Source organism: Chanodichthys erythropterus, chromosome 6 (genome assembly GCF_024489055.1).
Source record: "Chanodichthys erythropterus isolate Z2021 chromosome 6, ASM2448905v1, whole genome shotgun sequence".
In the NCBI taxonomy this organism is placed as follows: domain Eukaryota; kingdom Metazoa; phylum Chordata; class Actinopteri; order Cypriniformes; family Xenocyprididae; genus Chanodichthys; species Chanodichthys erythropterus.
In genome coordinates this window covers 25,096,157-25,119,499 of record NC_090226.1, presented here as the reverse complement: position 1 = coordinate 25,119,499, position 23,343 = coordinate 25,096,157, and the positions used below count along the sequence as shown (strand labels likewise).

The following is a 23,343-nucleotide window of genomic DNA, read 5'->3' as shown; positions in this document are numbered from 1 at the left end:
TTTGTTTGCTTCTCTGTTGCTACCCTTTTTGCTCACATATATTTAAATACAGCCAAATTCCAAAAAGTGTTTAATCTATATATTTTTCTGGTTTTGTTGTCAGACAACATGAAATGATGACTGAAACGTAGCCCATTAAGACTACATATAGGGCTCAACATTAAGCCTTGTCATTCACTTGTACGAGTAAAACAGTTGCTTGTCCGAGAAAAAAAAAAACGAAAAAAAAAAAGAGGATTTTTTTTTTGTGGTGTAAATATAAATATAACATTTCTGAAGCAATATCCTTTCAGAATATTGCAGCTTTGACATATTTAAAAAATTAATTAAACCACCAGTAGGTGGCATCAAGTAACCGTCTTAATAAGTGAGTCATTCATTAAAATGATTCATTCCAATGGCTGGTTCATTCAGGAATGAGGCAGCTGTTTATGAATGGGTCATTGAATTTGAACGGATTTGTTCAAAACGTTGAATCATTCAGAAAAGAAAACAAGGCTGAGCCTGCGTGTCAATGTGCATTTAGGGCTGGGCGATATATCGAATGCTTTTGTCACACGCATTTCGTCGGTAAAGCCGGTTCCCTGATTACCGCTAAATCGCCATCACTTGCCTTCATATGGAGCGGCATTTAATAGACAGAGCCGTAGTTCACTGACAAGCCACGCAATATCGCATTCAATATCGTCGGCGATTCATCTGCGATATGAACACGATATTGCGTGGCTTGTAAGTGATCTACAGCTCTGTCTATTAAATGCCGCTCCATTTGAAAGCAGGTAATGGCGATTTAACGGTAATCAGGGAACCGGCTTTACTGACGAAATGCGCGTGACAAAAGCATTCGATATATCGCCCAGCCCTATGTGCATTCTATCCATCCTAAATAGTTTGTGACATTAGTAATATTCAATACTATTTAGGATGGATAGGGTAAATAGTATGCACATTGGGATGCAGGGTGGGTGTTGCTACTCTATGGTTCTGCTGTGATTTATTTTTTTTTTTACTATTTTCGCTGCTAAAATAGAACAAAAACAGTCAATGTTCCTTCTAATGTGTAAGTGACTTAATATTAACTATTTGTTAACTGAACTGTCGTATGAAATCAGTGTAACGTTTTTAATCGTAACGGTAGCCTGTTTAGGAAAACAGCTTTCTTGGTCGTGTGATTTTGCTTAACTGTATCAAGTTATAAAAACTCCACATTTTGATTTTTACCGCAGTATGATTAACTGAGTTTCTTTTTGTGTGCTTCGCTCATGTTTCCATTTCTCCTGGAGATGGTGCGCGAGCCTCAACAGCACAACCTTGTTATCGTCAGTACATTTACAGCCTATTATTATCATCCACTATCGATAGCCACTTACACTAAATGTAAGAATGTCCTTGTCCAGCCAGGGCAGCGTTTCCCAAAAGCATCGTAAGCCTAAGTTGACTGTAGCTCCATTGGTTTCAAACCGGACTATATGACAAGCGTTACTTTCGAGCCCTGACATGCTAACACAGCACTAAATCCTGATTTATAATCAAGACTAGTGATGCTCCGATTGATCGGCCACCGATCATGATCGGCCGATATTGGCTAAAAATAGCTTGATCGGCGAACCCCAAAAGCGCCGATCACGTGACGTAAATTACTCGCGCGACTTTTTCACACGTGCATGCACGGCGCACAGGTACACAACAGCAGAGCGGAGCTTGTCATGAGTTCTCCCGTCTGGAAGTTTTTCAAAGTGTCCGATAAAGACGAAAGTTAGCCGTTTGCAATGTAGTGCAGTGTAAACGAGGCTTCACACACAGTCGGCTGATTGAGGGATGGGGATGTTGTTGGCTTCGGCTGGTTTAGTTTCTCATACTCGGCATATTCAGTTGTATGGCGTGTTTTAAGGTGCCTAATCATGTTAGTGGTGTTAAAATGACGTTGCTTGCTTCCACCTCGAGGGATTTCATCACGACATACATTGCAAACGGCTAACTTTACGTCTTTATTTTGTATTTGAGCTGCGCGTCTTGGACGCGGCGTCCGTCAAAAATAGGCGAGGCGCTTATCTTTAGCGAAGCGGCGCGGCTGGTGTAAACACGAGCATTGACTAGAGTGGCCGCGTATCAGCTCCGGTAGCTGCACCGCACACGCGTGCAGTGTAAACGAGGCTTGAGTGATGCATTTAAACGACGTGAACCATACAGCAAGGATAGTACGAAGATATCACGTTCAGAATTATGGAATTCATTTGGTTGGTAACTATCTGCTTGGCCTCCTTGTTTCTCTGCTTTGTTATTTAGGAAGGATGGCACTGGCATACAGTAGCTTACATTATTTTATTTTTTGGATCTGATATAGTTGGTTCCTCAACTATATCAGATCCAAAACCAAGTTTTTTTTCTTAATACAGTTAATTTAGAGTTAGTTTCTTTTCTACAAATGGTGCAAACTCTGCTAGATTGTAGATAAAAGATTCCCATTCCCCTGCCATTCTGTGATCGGCAGTGATCGGCAATCGGCAGATCATGATCTTGGTGATCGGTAATCGGTGATCGGCCCCAAAAATGCTGATCGGAGCATCTCTAATCAAGACGTTGTCTGACAAAATTACAACACACATAAGATAAAGACATTTGGTGTGATTTTGGCTATACGTACACGTAAAATGATCACAGGTAAGAAACAATAGTATCTATTTTATTTGTTCTCTGACAGAGCGCACAGCTCTATCAGCCACTCACTGAATAGCAGACGCAGACAGAGAGGTGAAAGCAAGCGCCTCGTGCGGCAGTACCGGTGGGTCTCGGAAGCTAGATCAGGTCAACAAGTATATTCGTCACAATGGCTTTCTTGATGCAGCCTTCCGCAGGTCACAGCCCGCCTCTGTCCAAAACGGCGTTATTGCAATTTTGCACCGGCCGGAGGCAATTACCAAACTGGTTCCGTGTGTGTATCACACCAGTGAACATATTTTGTGACAGCAAATCAAAGTTATTAATTATGAAGGCTATATTCAATATAAACTGATAGTATTATTTTCTTCAAAACTATCTAAAAAAATTAATGCCTGTAGGAATAAAATTTAATGCTTTTGAATGCCATTAAAGGCCTTAATTTTTGCAAAATCCATTTAATGACTTTTAATGCTTTTTAATGCCCCGCGGATACCCTGTGTAATGGTATACCGGTATATCGCAATGAATTATAGGAATAATACAATATAATTAAAGTAATTTTTGTCACGGCAGTTTTTTGATTTTATGCTAAATGTGTTTAGACTGCAGTTAACAATAACCATACAGACAGAAGCCATATAGTTACTTTTTACCTTGAGTCAGACAGACAGAATTGCACAAGCAGAATATTTTCCATATAAAATTTGTATTTTACACTTTTTAAAGATGTTACTGTTTATTTACACCTGCGTCCCAACTTAAACTCAAGTGCTTAACTGTACAATTCAATGAGACAAAAATGCAGTATTATTAAGCAACTGTACTTTTCTGTGAAATACAACAGTAATATTGTGATATTCTACAGATGTTAGCACCAGTACCCCGGGGTGCTGATGCCACCATTTAGAACTTGGTGGCACTGGTGCCACTGCTCTCATATTTTAGTCTGGAGCACTGCTAAATTTTGCAAACAAACAGGGTAGACTGCAAATTCACTACACTTGATGCATCTACTATGATCCATGTATATGTACACAAACAAATACATCTACAATTATTACATTTAAAGAGAAAGGAGATAAAAAAAAACAAACATCCTAAACCAACATCAAATCTAATTTCATCAGAACTCTTGAAACTACACTAGTCTTCACCATAAGCTGCCATTCCTTATATACTGCATTTACTGGCATAAATCAGGGCATTACTCACACAAAAGCGCTGTGCCCCTCCGGAGTCTGATGGACAGGCATGACATCAGCATAAGTCTCCTCTAATGATAACAACACATTGCTGGCCCTCTGGCCTCCGTGAGCAAGAGACAGTAGCCGGGGCAGATCTCTGTATGCGTCTGGCCCTGCCAGAACATCCACCAACTTCTCCCGCTCAAGTAATTCAGACTTCAGTCTTTCCGCCATGCAACCTACAGCAGGACATAGGATATGTGTATTTGGGCTTGACAAGAAGGATGGCCAGTAATGCATTTACAACTATTCACAATTAATCAAAACATTGCAAATGTACATACCACGATATGCAACAATGTGCAATATCTGAATGATTTTAAAAGGCTGCTTCAAAAAGTTTTAAGTTGACGTATATAGCAAAGAATAGACTGAACACGCAAACTTATATGTGACATGCTTGACGTTAAAGAGAGTTAAGCAATAAGCTGTGGTTTTAATATTTATGTAAAAACAGTAAGTTATGTCTTAAGTGAAAAACAGTTGGGAAAGAAATCGGACTTATGTCAATAGGATCTGTGCATTAGCTCTTAAAGAGACAGCAGCATAATACAGTATAGCTGTCTGTCAAACAACAAAAGAAAAAGAAAATCACTTAATGCTCTTGATTGGAAAAAAAAAAACAAAACCTTTTGCTGTATATCTGAAAGAGGATATGAGTGCGTTAATCAAGTCTTCCCTGGCACCAATTCAACTATCCATAGAATCGTTTCAAGAAACCGTGGACGTGTTCGGAAAGCGTCTCACAACTGTGGAAACTACGGCAGGAGAAAACTTCGAGGCCCTTATTAAAGCGGAGGCAGACATCGCTGCGTTAAAAACAACCAATGAGGCGCTGTTAGACCGTTTGGACAATCTGGAAAATCGTTCACGCAGGGCAAATCTTCGGATCATAAATGTGCCTGAAGACAGCGAAATCGGAACAGACATGATTAAGTTCACTTCTGATCTACTGAAAGATGTCATGGGGGATCAGGTGTTCGAGAAACCACCAGAACTGGAAAGAGCTCATCGTGGATTGGCACCTAAACCCAGAGATGGCCTACCTCCAAGACCCATTATCGTATGTTTTCATCGATTCCAGGAGAAGGAACGAGCCCTGCGCTGGGCTAGGCAACACAAGCTGCAGTATCGAGGGAAGACTCTCAGATTCTATCCTGACCTAAGCGCGGCACTCTCCAAGAAGCGCGCTGCTTTCAAAAATATTAAAACAATGCTCTACCAGAAAGGGATCCGTTTCAGATTTCTCTACCCTGCCCGCTTGCGATTCACATACGACGAGGAAACCTTCACTTTTGAATCAGCACCCGAAGCCTTTTATGAACGACGAATCAACGCGACCGTGACTGCAGCAGGGGAGTAATTTGCTAACTATATATTTCTAACTGACCACTTTAAAGATAAGCACACAGCTACCTTTGCAGTTTTTTTTTTTTTTTTTTTATTATTATTAATATATAATGATGGTTCTTGTCATCGCTTGGGGGTAAAAAATGGTGTATGTACTGCTTATGACGGATGACACCTATGCTCGGAAGACGGACTAAGTGTCCTCTTTTTTTTTTTTTAAACCTGTTTTAATACAGTATATATAATATTTACAAATTGCTGTAATGTGCAAGGATTCTTTCATTTCCCTTTTTGTTTTTCTCAATGGATACTCCATCTGTTTTTGTTTTGGGATGAGAAATTTAGCTGGGTACCAGTTTTGTCCATGCCACAAGTGTTGTGTTCATCTTCTTATAGTGAAATATGTCCAATGTTTAAACAGGAATGGCAGGAAAGTCATGTATTAGGTTTACATCATGGAATGTTAAAGGTCTTAATGGCCCTATAAAGAGGTCAAAAATCTTTTCCCACCTTAAGCGTCTTAAATCCGATATTATCTTCCTTCAAGAGACACACTTACTCAATTCAGATCATCTTAGGTTGCAGAAACCATGGGTAGGTCACATTTTCCATTCTAAATTTAATGCCAAGGCAAGAGGAACAGCTATAATAATACACAAAAAAATTCATTTCATTGCCTCCAAAGTTATTGCTGACACTCAGGTTCGTTTTATCATGGTGTCTGGAAAACTATTTCATACCCAGGTCTTGCTGGTGAATGTTTACGGCCCTAATTGGGATGATACGAATTTCATAAATAAGCTGATTGCCGCTTTACCTAGCTTCAATTCACATTATCTGATTTTAGGCGGAGATCTAAAATGGCAAATGAAATCTCAGCCTTTTTGAGCCAGACTGGCTGCGTAGACCCATGGCGCTTCTACAATCCCCACAATAAGGTTTACTCTTTTTTTTTTCACATGTACATCATTGTTACTCAAGAATTGACTACTTTTTTATTGACAAAAATCTCCTCTCTTCAGTAAAGGGAGTGGAATATTCTGCTATTATAGAATCTGATCATGCTCCCTTATTACTAGATCTCTCCTTTCCATCTAATTTTACGAATCACATTTGGCGATTTAATTCATCACTATTGTCAGATGACTCATTTTGCAAACATGTATCCTCTTCAATTGACAATTTTTTACAATTCAACTCCACGAAGCAAGTCTCCCCTTCTCTCCTTTGGGAGACGCTGAAAGTAGTGCTCAGGGGGGACATTATTTCATATACTGCTTTTATTAACAAAGAGAGGGAAAGAAAAAGGCAACAGCTAATTGAGATGATATCCAAAATTGACAGTCAATACTCTACTTCTCCTACACCAGAACTTTATAAAGAAAGGATCGATCTTCAAACCCAACATAATTTAATTTCATCAAATCACGCAGAAAGGCTTATTCTCCGGTCACGAGGTTTTTTCTATGAGCACGGTGATAAGGCTGGCCGACTTTTAGCCCATCAGCTTAAATCCAGATCATCAGCTCAACATATTTCTCAAATTACAAATGATGCTGGGGATTTAACTATCGATCCCCTTACAATTAATAACATGTTTATGAACTTTTATTCTAGCCTTTATAAATCAGAAACCCCTAATGATCAGTCTAAATTGGTAGAGTTTTTTGAAATCATAAATGTCCCCACTATTTCAGCAGAACATAAAAAAGATTTAGATCATCCCCTCCAGCTACAAGAAATATCTGCGGCCATATTAGCGTTGCAAAGCGGCAAGTCCCCAGGGCCTGATGGCCTTCCGATCGAATTCTATAAGAAGTTTTCTACTAAATTGTCCCCACTCTTGCTTAATATGTTTGAATATTCTTTGTCCCAAGGAACTTTACCAAAATCCCTTAAAGCACTGATTACACTTCTATTGAAGCCTGAGAAAGACCCAACACAATGTAGCTCATATCGACCAATTTCTTTGTTAAATGCAGATGTCAAAATCTTAGCCAAATTACTGGCTCTCTGATTAGAGTCCCCCTTGGTCAGTATCATTTCAGCTAATCAGACTGGCTTTATAAAAGGTCGGCACATCTTTTCTAACATTCGTCGTCTTTTGAATGTTCTCTACAACCCCCAATCCCAGGACACCCCTGAAATTGTAGTTTCGCTAGATGCCGAAAAAGTATTTGATTGCGTGGAATGGGACTACCTTTTTTTTGCTATGAATAAGTTTGGATTTGGCCCCAGATTTATAGAGTGGACCCAACTTCTGTATACCTCCCCAGTTGCTTCAGTGGTTACTAATAAATGGCGATCCAAAAATTTTTCTCTATCAAGGGGCACTCGGCAGGGGTGCCCATTAAGCCCCCTTCTGTTTACAAATGCAATTGAACCACTCTCTCTGGTATTAAAATCCACACCTTCTTTTCATGGTATAAACAGATGAGGGGTTGAACATAAGCTCTCATTACATGCTGACGATTTGCTTCTTTACATCTCAAATCCTTCATCATGCATCAATGACATTATCCAAGACTTTCTCAGGTTACAAATTGAATATCGCTAAAAGTGATGCATGCCTGTTAACGCACTCGCCAGGCAAATGCCTGACTCTGCATTCCCCTTTCACTTGGCAAGATCTGGGTTTAAATATCTGGGCATCAATATTGCACAAAGCTTTAAAGGACTATCTGAAAATAACTTTACTCCTCTTTTGAATACACTCAAATCTAATCTTCAAAAATGGAGGATTCTTCATCTAACCCTGCCTGGCAGGGTGAACTGTGTTAAAATGACAGTTCACCCTAGATTTCTATATTTATTTCAATGCCTACCTATTTTCCTATCCAAAGCTTTTTTCAAAAGATTAGTTAAAATTATTTCTAATTTTATATGGGATGGAAAAAACCCTGGGATTCGGAAAGAGTTTCTCCAGAAACATAGGAGGGATGGGGGTTTAGCTCTCCCTAATTTCTTATATTATTATTGGTCAGCTCAAGTTCAAAAGATAGTTTACTGGATGCACCCATCAGGTACTACTGACTGGTGTGAAACAGAATCTAAATCCTGCAAAACAACCTCTCTACAAGCCCTATTAACATCTAGGCTACCTATTAGAATAGCACAATATACATCAAACCCGGTTGTTCATTCTACTCTTAAAATTTGGACTCAGCTACGCCAACATTTGCAGCTGAGACAAGCACTTTTGCTTCAAAGCCCAATATGTAACAATCATGCATTTCCCCCTGCCAAACTAGACTCTACATTTAAACAATGGCAAGATAAGGGCATCACTCAATTTGGTGATCTCTATATTGATGGTCTTTATGTTAGTTTTAATGATTTGCGCTCCAAATTCAATCTTAATCAAGCTGACCTTTTTCGTTATTTTCAGATACGACATTTTGTGAATGCCCAAAGTCCATCATTTCCACAAATTTTCTAAATTTTCATATGTCTGGCAACCCTTATTATCCATTTTCTCTGCCATAAATGTTCTTCCTGGGGAATATTTACATGTGTAAACTTGTAGAGCTTGTGTTTATTGTTGTATCATGGTTTCACTTTTGATTGTGGTGTCCAACTGTCTTTTTTTTTTTCTTTTTTTTTTTACATTGCCATTGTCTAACTGTGGCATATTTTTATCATCCTATTTTGTTTTAATATGGTATCATTATTATTATTTTCATCATCTTTTGTACTTTTACCATTAATGAGTATCATGTAAGGCAGATTGTTCTGGGTTGGTTGGGGAGGGATTGAAAATGTAAAATATATAATCTCTGTACAAGCAATAGCATTTGTCCTTGAAATAAAAATATTTATAAAAAAAATATATATATATATAAATATATATATATATATTTTAAAATGGGTTATAATGTATATATAATTCATTTGAAGACAATGCAGTATTTTATTTTGACATTTGATTTTTCAGTTTTTGTATTGTTTTTTACTTGAATGCTACTGTTATATAGATATAATGTATGCCTACTTGAAAACCTTAAAGCACTGTTTATTTTATTTGTTCTTTTTATTTTATTGCATTTGTCCTATTGTTTGTAATTTGTGATTTTCTCCTCAGCGTACGGTTCAGAGGTCCATCTATCACTGTTTCCCGTATTTGTAGCATTAGATTGTGGAGTAAATATATAGGCTGTGTACATGGCTTTTTAAAAATGATGGGTGCAGGTGTTTCGAGTGTGTTCGACATATCAGCGTACACCTACATCACTGGTAGCTCCTTTTATGCTGGGTTAGACTTTTACACTCTGAAGTAGTCGTGATTCGTCTCACAATTTAACGTGCTCTAAACACAACTCGACACGCAGAATAATGTAAGTGGATATTTTTCCTTTTAAACGCACCTTTGAACGTTTACAAAATCATGGCATCCATAATCGTAATCTTAATTAGAAATTTGATTAATTGTGCAGCCCTAAGCTTACCGACTTTAGGATGACTAAATGGATGACTAAAGATTTGCTAGTAAAATCTCACTTTTACAGCTGTTTGACTCGAGATGCTAAAAGATGCCCGTGCCCGCCTTAACAGGTGCAAAGACCTTGATTAGCTTGTTCAAATTAGGGTTGGGACTGAACCTTGCCATAAGCACAACCTACTGTCAGAGAGTTAAGATGCATTTATATACAGCCTGTCTGCCGTTTTTGTTCAGAGCAATGCTAAAATTGGGCATATTTTTATGAAGCTTGTTGTAAATATTAAACCCTCACCAGATTTACACGTCTCTACAAATATAGTGAAATGCTGCAATCATCTTCCTACAAAATGTTGGAAATTATGAAATTTGAAAATGTGTTTATCTTTGGTGAATATAGCATGTACATGGGAAACAGTGTTACATAAAATGCTACCAACATTTCTTTACATCTGATGATATGTTTTAATTTCTAACATATCACCAGGATAAAAATATGGATTGCTTCTTTCTGTTGAGCCCTATGCATGCACATTCACACTTCACACAGCTTTTTTCTCCCTAGCAGAAGAAAATTAAGAGGAACCATTATAATAGTTACCTAGGACACCTATTTTTAGTGAAGACTTGTGTTTCTGACACCTCTTCTTTAAGGCAGTGAGATGCTTAAGTCGATTCCAAATTGTTTGCTCTGCCTTTTCTCTGTCAAAAGAGAAAACCATTAAACTCTAAATCTGAAAGCAAATTGCAATAAGTATACTCATTTTGTGCTGTTAAAAAGCAGTTTTTAACTTACCTTATGGAGCAAGTGACAAGCAGTACCACATCTGCCTGTGCAAGAATATCAGATGAACAATATTAAAGCCTTTATGCAAATAAAGAACCGTAACCATACTTAGCTATTCTGACTATTCTTACAAAATTTTACCATAGTAATCGTAGCTTCTACAGACGTGTTTCCATGGTGAATTTTTATTAGGGAAAGTTTGCATTACCTCTGGAAGCTCATGTGTCCGTGAATATCCTGCTTTCTGAAGAATGGACCAAGCAGTTTCAGTGTCGCTGACGTTCATTTGACAGCCGTATGTCTCAAAATACACTGTAAGGCATTTCACATGTCAACATGTAACATAAATAAGAAAGAATTTAGACTTCACACTTTCAACTGAATCCATTATGGTCTTTAATATTGCGTCTTCTGATGATTGCCACAAGTCAATACAGCACTGTGCGTTCACCAAGAAATAATGGAGTTCACAGTGAGTTAAGTAGCTAACTTAATGTATTGTTTACATAAACTATTCAACTTTTGAGAAACATGCTTTATGCTCATATTTAGTCTGCCCAAAACAAAGCTACAAAAATACAACATTCGTATAATTTAAAATGTGTATAAAAATATTAATGCTGTAGTTTTAGTAGATTTAGTTGTCAGCCCAAAACAAAGAATACATTGTCAGTTTTATTGCTGTATTCTAATAATTATTCCGTTAATAGTACTGCAAAGCATAAGACAATTACTAAAATTACTTTTGCATATCGTTTATCAGAAACTGTATATATATACTGTACATATATCCTTACCTTTCTGTGAATGTGCTGTTGTGTCTTCAGTAATGTAGTACTCCTCATATTCCTCATTACAGTCATTATGGCTCTTGTCAGAACTCTTGATGAAGTCCTGAAAACTGGGACCTCTTGCCAGTTTACTCTTTAGTTGCATCAATCTGCTTTGATCGGTAGTAGAAGATTCAGAGCAATAATATCGGTGATATGTGTCTCTGTAAATGTGTCGAGACAAACACTTCCTAAGGGCAAAACTAAAGAGTTTGAAACTGCTGCTGCTGCTTCTGTTCATGTCTCACTCACTTATAAACACACTTAACAGCTAAAAAAAAAATGGCAAACGCATCATTGACCCATGAGGCTATCATAAACGATGTATCCCAATTAATTAATCCAACAAATGTTGTTCGAAGCAGAGAAGACTACTGAGTACTCTTCTCTTGTTTAATGGCGGATTGCAATCAACTTTTAGGTGCATACCGCCACCTACTGTACAGGAGTGTGTTACAGCATGTCATTTGAATATGCTCTCATATTCTACTCATCAACCATGTGTCTTTTCAAAATTTAAATAGTGCCTTCCTGGTAATGCTTATCCCCCATACCTCACCTTCTGTTCCCAGTATATCCCAGTAAATCCGTCTTTCCACCTCATGTAATGTACAGTGCAATATGACATGTTCAGCATTTTCTTTAACCGCACAATTTTCAGTTTTCACTATTCCTTTTCCCCATTAAAAACAAGGTACCATTCCATCCTGTGTGATCCACTCTTGTCTTGACATTATAATTTCCTCCCACCTGGTCACAGACTTTCAATACCTTCCTTCTTAACTGCTGCTTTTCCTTCTCCTTTTCAAAGTGGAATTGGAACTGTTATTTCCTTTTGTGATGCCTCTTTTGCTGGTTTGTCTGCACTCTCCTTTCCTCATACTCCCTCATGTGCTGGGACCCTACAAAACTGAACATCTATGCAACCCCGATGTAATCTTAACAAACTGTGATTAAGTTCTACAAGTAGGTCTTCTCCGAAAGATGTCATTCACTGTATGCTATTTATCACAGCTAAGGAGTCTTTACATAATACCACATCAGGTCGGCCCTTCTCAACCCAATGCATGATGGCTGCCATGATTTCTGCTACAGATATAGGCTACAGATAACTGGTCAGATAATCTTTTGGAGATATTAATTTTGAATTCTGGGATATGTATTCCAACTCCCACACATTCCTGTTTGCTCTCAGATCAGTCTGTTTAAAATTTGGGTAACACTTTACAATAAGGTTCATTAGTTAAACATTAGTTAATGTATTAACATGAACTAACCATGAGCAATACATTTGTTACTGTATTTGTTAATCTTCTTTAACGTTAGTTCATGAAAATACAGTTGTTCATTGTTTGTTCATGTTAGTTTACAGGGCATTAACCTATGTTAACAAGATTTTAATAATGCATTAGTAAATGTTGAAATTAACATTACCAAAGATTAATAAATGCTGTATAAGTGCAGTTCATTATTAGTTCATGTTAACTAATGTTGTTAACTAATGTTAACTATAATGAACCTTATTGTAAAGTGTTACCAAAATTTGAGATAATTAGAGTAACTGTTCCTTATGTAAATGTTTGTCTTAACTCCCACTTCCTCCATTGTCTTTTCTTTTCCAGGATACTAAAATCTGTCTTTACCTCTGGAAAAAAACATGGTGGAATATTACTAACTGGGGTGGGCATGGTGAACTCTAAAAGGCTTCTATTCCATGTTCCCTTACTCTCTTTTCCCGGTCCCAGTATAAATGTTGATTAGTTGACGCCACTGAAATATTTCAAAATAAGAGCCAGACTAAAACCAATTGGTTGCCATAGTTTCAACAAAATAATACCATATAGTTGCTAGAGGTGTTTACTACTGTAAGATAATATATTTATATATTATATTGGGGGCTGCATCACAAGTCAGATTGTGAATATCCAGGTTCCTCTACTTAAAGATTGGAATGCCTTTAGTGCATCATGAGAAGAGTGGAAGCTGCCCATAGGGGTCAGTGCAGAGAACTTGTCTGGTTCTTGTGGTCTATCTGAGGATCTGTGCCAATGGCTGTGTCGACAAGGTCTTTACTATCTGTGTCACTGATCTGTTTCTAGGGCTCGTCTGGTTGTCATGACATTCAAGGCAGCTGTTGTCGTCACTCTATTGAGCATGAATTTATATATACAGCTTAGATAAATTTGGATTTGAATTAAAATGTAAAAATATGGTCAGAACTAAACAAAAGTATAAACAGCAGTGTTTCCCTGACAGAAGGAACATCTAAGCATTGTGTACATAGTAGAGGTATTCAACAGTGTTGTTTTATTCTTGATTGCAGCCGAATTACTGAAAATCTGGTAAATTGTATCAATGCTCAGGGTATAAGAATGGGTGATAATGTTATTTTAATCACTCAGTTAGCAGATGACAGGGGAGAACGATCTGAACTCTGTGTTATACCTGTGATCTCTGGTGTCTCTATCATTACAAAGGAGGACATTCCTAGTTCCCTCATCTCAGCCGGAGAGAACATTTCACAGTCCCTCGACTTAGCGACTTAGAGAGTCAATTCTAAGTTATCTGCCTGTTCTGTTACAACCAATGAGGTCGTCCCTGAAACCCCAAGCCACCTCAGATAGCTACCAGTCCTGTGTTGTCCAAAAAGACCATTCCTAGTTCCCTTGTGTTAGCCACGGAGGCCATAGAAGCTGGACTGCTCTAAGGGGCTGGAGCCGACTCGAGGGTTTGCATGGAACGGGTAAGTGGCTCCTTATTAGAACTTGGCAGACTTAGAACTACTGAGCTTGGTTTCCTAGTCATTCAGACGGACATGATGTGAAGATCCTCCAATTTAGAAGCCAAACTATTACTCACAGGGACTGCTTTCTCAGAATTGTGTTTGTCCGACTTAGCATGACTAGACCTTGGCTTAGTTTTGCTGATTGACACCGGATTGGGGCTGGGCGACGTGACCTGCCACATCGGAATGTATTGGGAACAGGAAAATTGTTGCTTTGTGGCGTGGTTGTTCTCCACCTCACAAACCTCACCAACTATGTAAGGAGAGCCACATATCCATAGTACCCAATCCAGATACTGCTTCAGTGTGAGGGTCGGATTGCCTACTGGTATCCATGGCAGAATGTGATTGTCTAGTCCGCTTCAGAAAAGATCCATCAAATTTCAGTCCTTCAAAGTGGTTAGATAGCAATATTGGACAAATTCTTCCACATATGATTCAATGTTACTGCCATCCTGATATATGGAGCACAGAACATCTCCCACTGGGTCTATATTGTGGTCTGGCCTTCTATAATGATACTTCACAGACAGAAATACAGTTGAAGCTAGGTGTGGGAGTTTTATCAGATCAGAAGCACTGGAGAAACAGGCAAGTTGCAATAGATGAGTTTCACAGGTAAGTAAACACTTCCCTTGTACAGTCATTTTGTCCCTGGTAACAACTTAGGCACTTGGTAAAAAACAGATCATAATTAGAATCCTCAGGTAGGCATAACAGGTAACAAACATTCACTGAGACATAACTTTAGCAAAATAGCATCCAAGATACTGAACAAAAGCTGATGTAAATATCTTGTGGTAAATAGAGAACACAGGACTCACATAAGCCGCTTTTCCATCGTTTTCACTTGAGTCTGGTATGGTAAGGCACGATTACAAACCGTTCTCAGTGCCTTGTCAAATGTATGCAAATTAGCGCATTTCAATTAGTTAGCATCTAATTTGCATATCATATGGAGATTGTGATTACATTATTACACAAATTGTACTATTCACTTGTAGTGTCTCCAAGTTACATTACCCTGTATGGCCATGGTATATTAGCTATTAATTGCCTTATTACATTAGCTAGTAGCTCATGAGTCATGCATGTTAGCAGGGTGGGCATCGGAACTTGACAAAGTCTCATCTCCCCACCTGATATTTTGATTTTTTTTATCAATTTGACAATGACTATGGACTATGGAAGATAAAGCATATCAAGAGTTTTTATTTTATTTTATTTATTTATTTATTTTTTTCACATTTTTCACATTCATAAAACGAAATGGTCTGACTCCAAACCAAATTTCTCTCACTTTAAGAGTCATTTCAAACTTTATTTTGATGTACATAGGTCAAAGGAAAATAGAGCCTATTGCATTGTGAGCAAATATGATACTGATGCATAAAGTGGCACTATATATTTTCTATAAACCTATTATATATTAGATTGTTATTATTATTGTATTGCTTTGTCACTGAGTTTATTCATTTATTTTGTTTTGTTTTTCTTACCTTTGAATGAATAATAATACATTTGTTGTAAACTCCAAATGCAGCTCACTCCAAAATAAATATTTATTGTGGCAAACATAAAGATTAAGAGACTGGCTGTTAATTCATTAAGTGATAAGCTGTTTTCTCACAAAAGCAGTTTATTCAGCATACAGTAGCCTCTCCTTCATTGATGTTCATTCAGAAATTGGCCCCTTGTCTGCAGTGTAAAGCTTTTGTCAAATTTGACTTTGGAGCTATAGGGTGGCCGTTCATCCGGTTTTACATTGGACAACTTTGTTTTGAAATATCATGTCCTTCTACCCATGATTGAGCTGGATGCTGATTTAATTTTTTTTCAACATTTCATATTTCTCTTTTCAATATATTTTATATTTAAACATTAAGCTCATAGCATTTGTTTGCAATTGTAACTGCAGTGTAAATGCATTCATGGCACCTCTGAGCTGCATTAAACCGCTTCTGTGCAGTCTTTGCAGTGCAAAGATGGGTTTTTGCTACTTTTAAACATAACATTGTTGCACATGCGTATGTTCCATAGCATCTTACATAGAATTGTAAAACTAAAAAAAGAGCATGCATTAGAGAGAGAGAGAGAGAGAGAGAGAGAGAGAGAGAAAGGGCAAGGGGGGCGGTGGTGCGGAGGGAGGTGAGGTGATTCCTAACTGGTCTCTTTAAACTCTGTTTCACCTGATTAGAGAAGCTGAGAATGAAACCAAACCCTGAGTGAGAATAAACAACATCTCTGTCACATTCATTAAAGACCTTCAAGGAGCACATCGCAGACCATGCAAGGTAAATTATTAAATTTTTTCTACTTCTGTTGAAAGGGTATTTAACTTAGTAATTAAAATTATTTTAAGAATTTATTAAGAATTTTGAAAGTAAAAATAATGGTAATTGAATGGTTGTTTGCAGCAACATCAAGAACTTTTTTTTTTGGCTGCATTTGGCTGCACACTGCACACTGCTCTGGGCTACTTTGGAAACTAAAAGCTTCTTGATGTTAGATTAGATTATTCCTTAGGTTTGTGTTATCTGTGATATGAGGCTGTAAAACACTATTTGGTTCTACATGGGACTTATGTTCAAGAGGTAAATAAGAATGTTTTAATAATAATAACAATAATATCATCAAATTAATTTACAGTAAATTAATTTACAAAAATAATCAAATTTATTAATTTACAAAATAATTATTTTTATGTAAAAAAACAACAACAAACAAAGAAAAAGTAACATAGGAAATCAATTGCAGAGTTCAATGCAGTAAAATAAATGTATTTAAAGTAATAAAATGTATTGCTTCAGTGGATGTGAATCGCAATGTGAACTGTGTTTCTAGTGAGAATGATGCCGAAAACTGCCCTGCTAGCACTGTGCTGCCTGTTATTGTCAGTTACTTCTTCCCCAGTCTATCCAGCACTGAGGTAAGACAGACGGCAGCTGTTTCATGCGTGTTCATTTAATGAATAATATTTGGTGTTTTAATTGGTGTAATTAACTGTTTGTTAACATTTTCTTACCCTTACATTGGCCCTGTTCAGTAGTGACTTATATATTTCATTCATTCAATCTGTAATGTGCAAGTGCTTCAGAAAAATGATGACAGTAGATTTTTTGGTAACTCATTTCTATGGATTATATGGCTCAAATAGTTTGTTATCAATATTTAAATAAATACATAAGTCAATATACAAATATTATAGAATTGTAATTTATGAAATATATATTTTGATATACAAATAAATGTTTTAATATTTGTGAACATACAACATATAAAATTAAACAAATCTTTTATCTTTTTCAGGGAAAAAAATGCATATTTAACTTGGTTTTTTTATGACACTGTAGAGACTTTAGCTTTACAAATACAGTGTCATTATACTGCATATCTGAAGATCTTTTTTGCATCACACATATAACACATAACAGTTACATCATTTATAATTAATTACAAATCCTTTTAAATGCAAGACTACTTGAAAGCGTCAACAATATTATATAATAGCAAACCATATTATACAATAGAAAAGCATTATCTTGTACATGGCATTTGCAGCCCTTGTTGGGATACAACTAATTAACAGTGTATGACTCATTTTTACAATAATGTAGTAGATACACACATCTATACAAACACATGGGCAGAGTAGGGAGTGAATAATACTAACAAAGAACAGCTGCCTATGAGAACAGTGAGTGAACTGGAAAGCCTGTGCGCTGCTGTTTAGAATATGTCACAGGTCACATTAATTGACAGAGCCTGAACTCTGCTTTTGTTGTGTTAAGGGCCAGGGCTTCTCATTTTGAACTACAGACACTGGACATTTTTGAAAGTGTCTTATTTAATTATCTCCCTTCCTACGTGAAATTTGTAAGCTATATAACAGTGTTCTTTTGGGTGAAATTTGCATAAGAAAATAGTGCAGCATCAAAAATTGTCATTGAATCTCAATGGTTTTGTGCTTTGTTCATTTAAATACAGATATACTGTGGTGGATTATTTCTCTCCACTTTAAATAGTATGCTATTTCATAATTTTAAAAAAAGTTATTCTTCTTGAGTCTGTGACAAACCACAGATTTCCATTGTGTCGTTTTAACCCATTTAGTGTAATAACATGCCTCATTCTATATTAATGTGTATTAAATGTATTATTTGTCCTAGGAAATAAGTGAACAAATGTTCAGTAGCTTTTTTTTTTTTTTTGTAGCCAAGACTTTACAGAAAATTGACTGCCAAATATAACCTTTAAAATAACCAAAAAATAATCTATTACTGAAAATCTAACTAAAACAGCTCCCGTCTGAAAAAAGCCTCCAAAGCATAATGCATTTTGATGGTCTTATGTAGAAGAGCACTTGTTCTACCTAATCTTATACATTCACGTCTTATGAATGTAACAGTGATAAAAACAGTGTTTTTATGTGCTTGTCAGGTTTGGTCAGCAAGCGGCTGCAATACTGATGACCTCCTCTATTGAGGATCCAATGCAGTTTCCAGCAGGGACTTCACTGCGCACACCAGATGCTGAGCTTAGGTCATTCATTCACTCATACACCTACGGCTCAACAATAACATTTTTTTTCTATTTTCCAACAGTTCAGATTTTTGCTTGCCCTGATATTTTCACTAGCCCTATTAAAAAAAAGAAAAAAAAAGTAGCTTTTGTATAGGAAACACATATAAACTATTAACTATGACTTTTCGCTCAATAAACTCCTAATTTACTGCTTTAGTTAGTAAGGTAGTTGTTAAGTTTAGGTATTGGGTATGATTAAGAATGTAGAATATGGTCATGCAGAATAAGGCATTAATATGTGGTTAATAAGTACTAATAAATAGCCAATATTCTACAAATTTGCATGCTAATAAGCAACTAGTTAAAAGACCCTAAAATAAAGTGTTACAAAAAAAAAAAAATATATATATATATATATATATATATATATATATATATATATATATATATATATATATATATTTAGAAGCAGCATTTGCCAAACTGGGCAAATGGCATTTTTTGTTAACACACTGCTCTGGGCTACTGGGCAATCCCAATGGTTGAACCATAACCATCTGACAATATAGTCTTCTAAATTTGTCATAACTGTATGATGTTTAAACACTATTTTCAGGTTTGGAAGACATGCTGACGCCATCTTTACCAACAGCTACCGAAAAGTTCTCGGTCAAATATCTGCCAGAAAATTCCTTCAAACTGTCATGGGCAAAAGACTTGGGTATGTTTCTTAGACATTTATTTAAACAAATACTTTTTAAGGCACAATATGTAAATTTTAACATTACTGTAGTATGACGCAGCACAGGGCTGAGTGATGTTGGAGCTGAACAAGGCCACTGGAGCGATTGCTAATGAGAGACGAGCATGACACACGGCTCAAGAGCAACTTAACTTTTATTGTTCTTCCGGTCAAGTGTATGTGGTGTATAACACAGCGCGGTTTTATCATATTAGATACATTTGAGTGTGTTGAAAATTGTTATAACGTTACTCTGAGCGTTCACTCGGCGGCTGCTAGGAGACACTTGTTGCACCCTGCAGTAAGCTAGATTGACATTAGAATATCATATTGTTATCATATATATGTTAGCCATTTGACAAAATAGTGTTTTTCTCTGAGGCATGGTGAAAACATGCAGTCGTGGAAAATCAAGAAAACAAGATTCAAAGAATAAGACTTGTTGAGCTATATAACAATAATTAGTAGATAAATGTATCCAAACAATTGTTTTCTTGTCTAATAAAACATGTAATATATTAAAGTGTCTTTGGTGTTCCCATGGTTTCTACAAAATAAAATCGAGGGTAACGCAGGTATGATGTCATTGATAGGCGATGCACGGACATGGTCCGTGGTTAAAATTGCTTATTTCTCTGGATTTAAACATTCTTGGAAACAAAAGGGATAATGTAAGTACACAAGTCAACAAAATATATAACAGTGTTTTAGTAGTTTTTGGATATTTTAATCTAAAAATCTTACATATTGTGCCTTTAAAACAGTGTTTCATTTTTTATTATTATTATTTAAATTATTTAGTTTTAGGTACCTTTTTTTGTGCCTTTAATATTTCTGTTTCTGCTGTGCCTTTACAATTTCTGAATACACGGCCAATCATGTGCTAATGTCTTTGGTAATCAAGTAGAGTCATTATAATTAATTTAATTAATTCTTTATTTTCAAAGATCAAAGAAAAATATTCATACTGATGTGATTTAACACACAATTTACCAAATTAATAATGCTGTGTGCAATGAGATTTCAATTAATTTTACTTTTGTCAACAGACCAGAAACTCAAAACTATGTAAAACGCCAGTCCGGCATATATGGAGACACCTACAAGCAAGATGTGAATATGGATGTCACTGAGAGGAAACAAAGTTACAGAGAACCACAAAGACTTAAGTTCTCAGTAGCTACACACTGATGAAATCAACAATAATAAAAAAAAAAACAACAACAACTGTGAACTCTCTTTATACTTGCATTTGCTACATTTCACTCTGGATTATTAAACTTCAGTTCACTCTTCCTACAGGATCCTGTGCACTATGTGTGTTTGTGCACTGGCACCAGATAGTCAGTGTTTAGAAGGTCTGCCACAGAAATAACTAAAGTCCCTAACTAAAAATACACAAATGTTTATATCACTGTATTTTACATCCATTCCTTAGCAAGTACATATTGTTGTATAGTGGGGTAATTGACCATTCCATAAGCCACTTTAAAACACTAATGAAAAATCCTACATTAGGCTCTCTTGCCAAATAAACATGAAAAACAGTATGTGAAAAGAGTAGTATGTACGAATTCACAGCACTCATAAAAAATAGGCATGACCCACTATTTCTGGCATGGGTAGCACCTTATTTTACAATACGTGTACTTTCCTGGTACATATATAGTAATTATGTATTAAGTAAAAGAGTGGTAACACAAGGTACTTACCTGACATGTATGTGCATGGAAACTTATAAGAAACACTGCTGTACTTTCCAATGGTACGTACATGGTAACTACTTTACTGTACCTTACAGACAAGTGTGGGTAATAACAGGCACGTGTGGTAACTAGTAAGCCACATTACTATACTTACTAGTGGTATATATATGGTAACTATGTTGTACTCACCGCCAAGTGTGGAAACATAACGGACACTTACTTAACTACTGTGAAACAAATGTGCTTACCAAAATGATACACTGCAGTAACTATACAGCACTTCATATTGTTAATACTTATCAAGTAGTCCTTTTAAGCAAGGCTTTTGACACATGACAACTGAGTACCAAGTACAGTTGTAATGTTACTGATCTGTATGTATGTATGTATGTATGTCATCAAAATACCCCTCTTGGACCAATCGGTTAAGTGAATCATTGTCCAGTAAAGACTAATCTTTAATCTGCAAGTTGAACCGCAATAGTATATCATCCAGTACTCAAAAAGTATCTTGTACCATGCTTATAGACACTGAGGAAAAAACAAAAGAGAAAACAGATCGTCGTTTACTCGATATTATTTGTGATTTATTTTACACAACAAAAATTGCATTTCTGTCCCAACTTAATTTCTTTACTTTTGATTAATGTAGTCTTTAAATTTGCAATCTACTACTAGATTAAATTAGGTTGGGTGAAAACCACATAATTTAATTTATTAAACCAATCAAGTTCTTTTTTTTTTGGTGATATTGCTGTAGTTTTCAGAATACTTTGTATGGGAGTAATGAGGAGAGATGTTGAAATTAAGTGTTAATTTAAGTGTTTTTGAGCAAGATGAGAAAAAAGAAAGACTTTAAGAAGAAATAATGTTTCATGTTCAATTACTGTATGTTGGGTTTTAAAACCATTTAATCTATGGGTTACCATTTTAGTGAGGAGTGGAACTTTTGCTTAGCCGGAGGATGATGCTACTTTACTCAGTATTTAGTAGGATGATAAGTTCTATTGTTTGCTAACAATTTCTTAGCTAGCTATTAAAATCTTATAATTCAGTGATGTGACACAAAAACAGAAAAGTCAGTGTCAGGGGAACTATCTAAATTCATTTTGAGACTAATTAATTGGTTCACTAAAAAAATTGTTTAATCCCAAACCACGCTCTTAGAATAAAAGTTCTATATAGAAAGGGTTCTATTAGGTGCTTCATATATAGAAACTTTTAGGGGTTCCCATCATGGGATCATGTTTTAATTTTTTATTTAATTTTTAATTTTAATTAAATTTTACACGTTAAACAGCTTGTAATGTTTTGTCACTAGATAAAAAAGGGACATAACATCTCTCTACATTTTGGCAAATTGTTTGTGTAACTTAAATGATTTATATACAACTGATGTACATGATTAAACTGAACTGTTTCCCAAAAGCACGTAAGCCTAAATTGATCGTAGAACCATTGCCAACAATGGAGCTATGATCAACTTACGATGCATTTGGGAAACGCCACCCTGGACGATGACAACACTGTTTTCTGCAGAACTGACTTATATATGAAATAAACTAATTTAGTAATTGATGACCTTTACAACAGAACTGAATCAACACTGAACTGACTTCAGCTGAACAATTACACCATTTTTTGTAGAGTGGCTTTATAGCCAATTTGAACTTTTTTTTTTTGCATCATTGAATATTTTTCCTGCTATATACTGTAAAGCTGCTTTGAAACAATCTGTATTGTAAAAAGCGCTATATAAATAAAAGTGATTTGACTTGAGTCTGACTTGGAAGAATGAGTTTCCCAGGTACAACTGAATGCAACAAGTGTACCACCAATTAGGGCAATGGGCCAAGTGAGCCCATGGAGAGCACACCACTTGCACAATAGGGCTATGTCCAAAATCTCCCCCATACCCTTATATAGTGTGTATTCTAGTGGTGTTCAAAATCATAGAGGACATTAGAGTAAAACATGCCTCAATACCCAGTAGAATTAAAAGCCTGAGATAATAAATGCATTTTTAACAGAGTTTTAAAACTATATAGTAGGAGCTGCTCTAGCATACAAGGGTAAAAGATTCCAGTCTAGGTGCAGCTACCGAGAAGGTCTGGTCAACCCTGAGTTTTAATCTAGACCTGGGAACAATCAAAGCAACTGATCAGAGGACCTAAGAGATCTAGTAGATGTATGCTGTCTTAAAAGTTCTGCAAGGTAAGGTGGCGCCAATCCATTTAAAGATTTGAAAACAAAAAAAAAAAAAATAATAATTCTATTCG

The 23,343-nt window shown here is 36.2% G+C and overlaps 2 protein-coding genes across 2 annotated transcripts in view; one reads left to right on the top strand and one right to left on the bottom strand.

The window, feature by feature from the left end:
* The window catches only part of LOC137021273 (mitochondrial tRNA methylthiotransferase CDK5RAP1-like), an 86,457-nt gene extending 74,809 nt beyond the window's left edge, over positions 1-11,648 (bottom strand). The window contains exons 1-5 of the mRNA XM_067387551.1: positions 11,275-11,648; positions 10,686-10,789; positions 10,487-10,521; positions 10,292-10,392; positions 3,874-4,084 (exon numbers count right to left, since the gene is read on the bottom strand). Of these exons, the coding sequence (XP_067243652.1) occupies positions 3,874-4,084; positions 10,292-10,392; positions 10,487-10,521; positions 10,686-10,789; positions 11,275-11,548 (725 nt within the window). The 5' untranslated portion in view covers positions 11,549-11,648. The remainder of the gene's footprint in view (positions 1-3,873; positions 4,085-10,291; positions 10,393-10,486; positions 10,522-10,685; positions 10,790-11,274) is intronic.
* Positions 11,649-16,941: 5,293 nt separating this feature from the next.
* LOC137021272 (somatoliberin-like) lies at positions 16,942-20,549 on the top strand. Its single transcript, XM_067387550.1, has 4 exons — positions 16,942-17,021; positions 18,533-18,634; positions 19,233-19,337; positions 20,408-20,549. The coding sequence occupies exons 1-4, from the start codon at positions 16,942-16,944 to the stop codon at positions 20,547-20,549; spliced, it is 429 nt and encodes a 142-aa protein (XP_067243651.1).
* Positions 20,550-23,343: the final 2,794 nt, after the last annotated feature.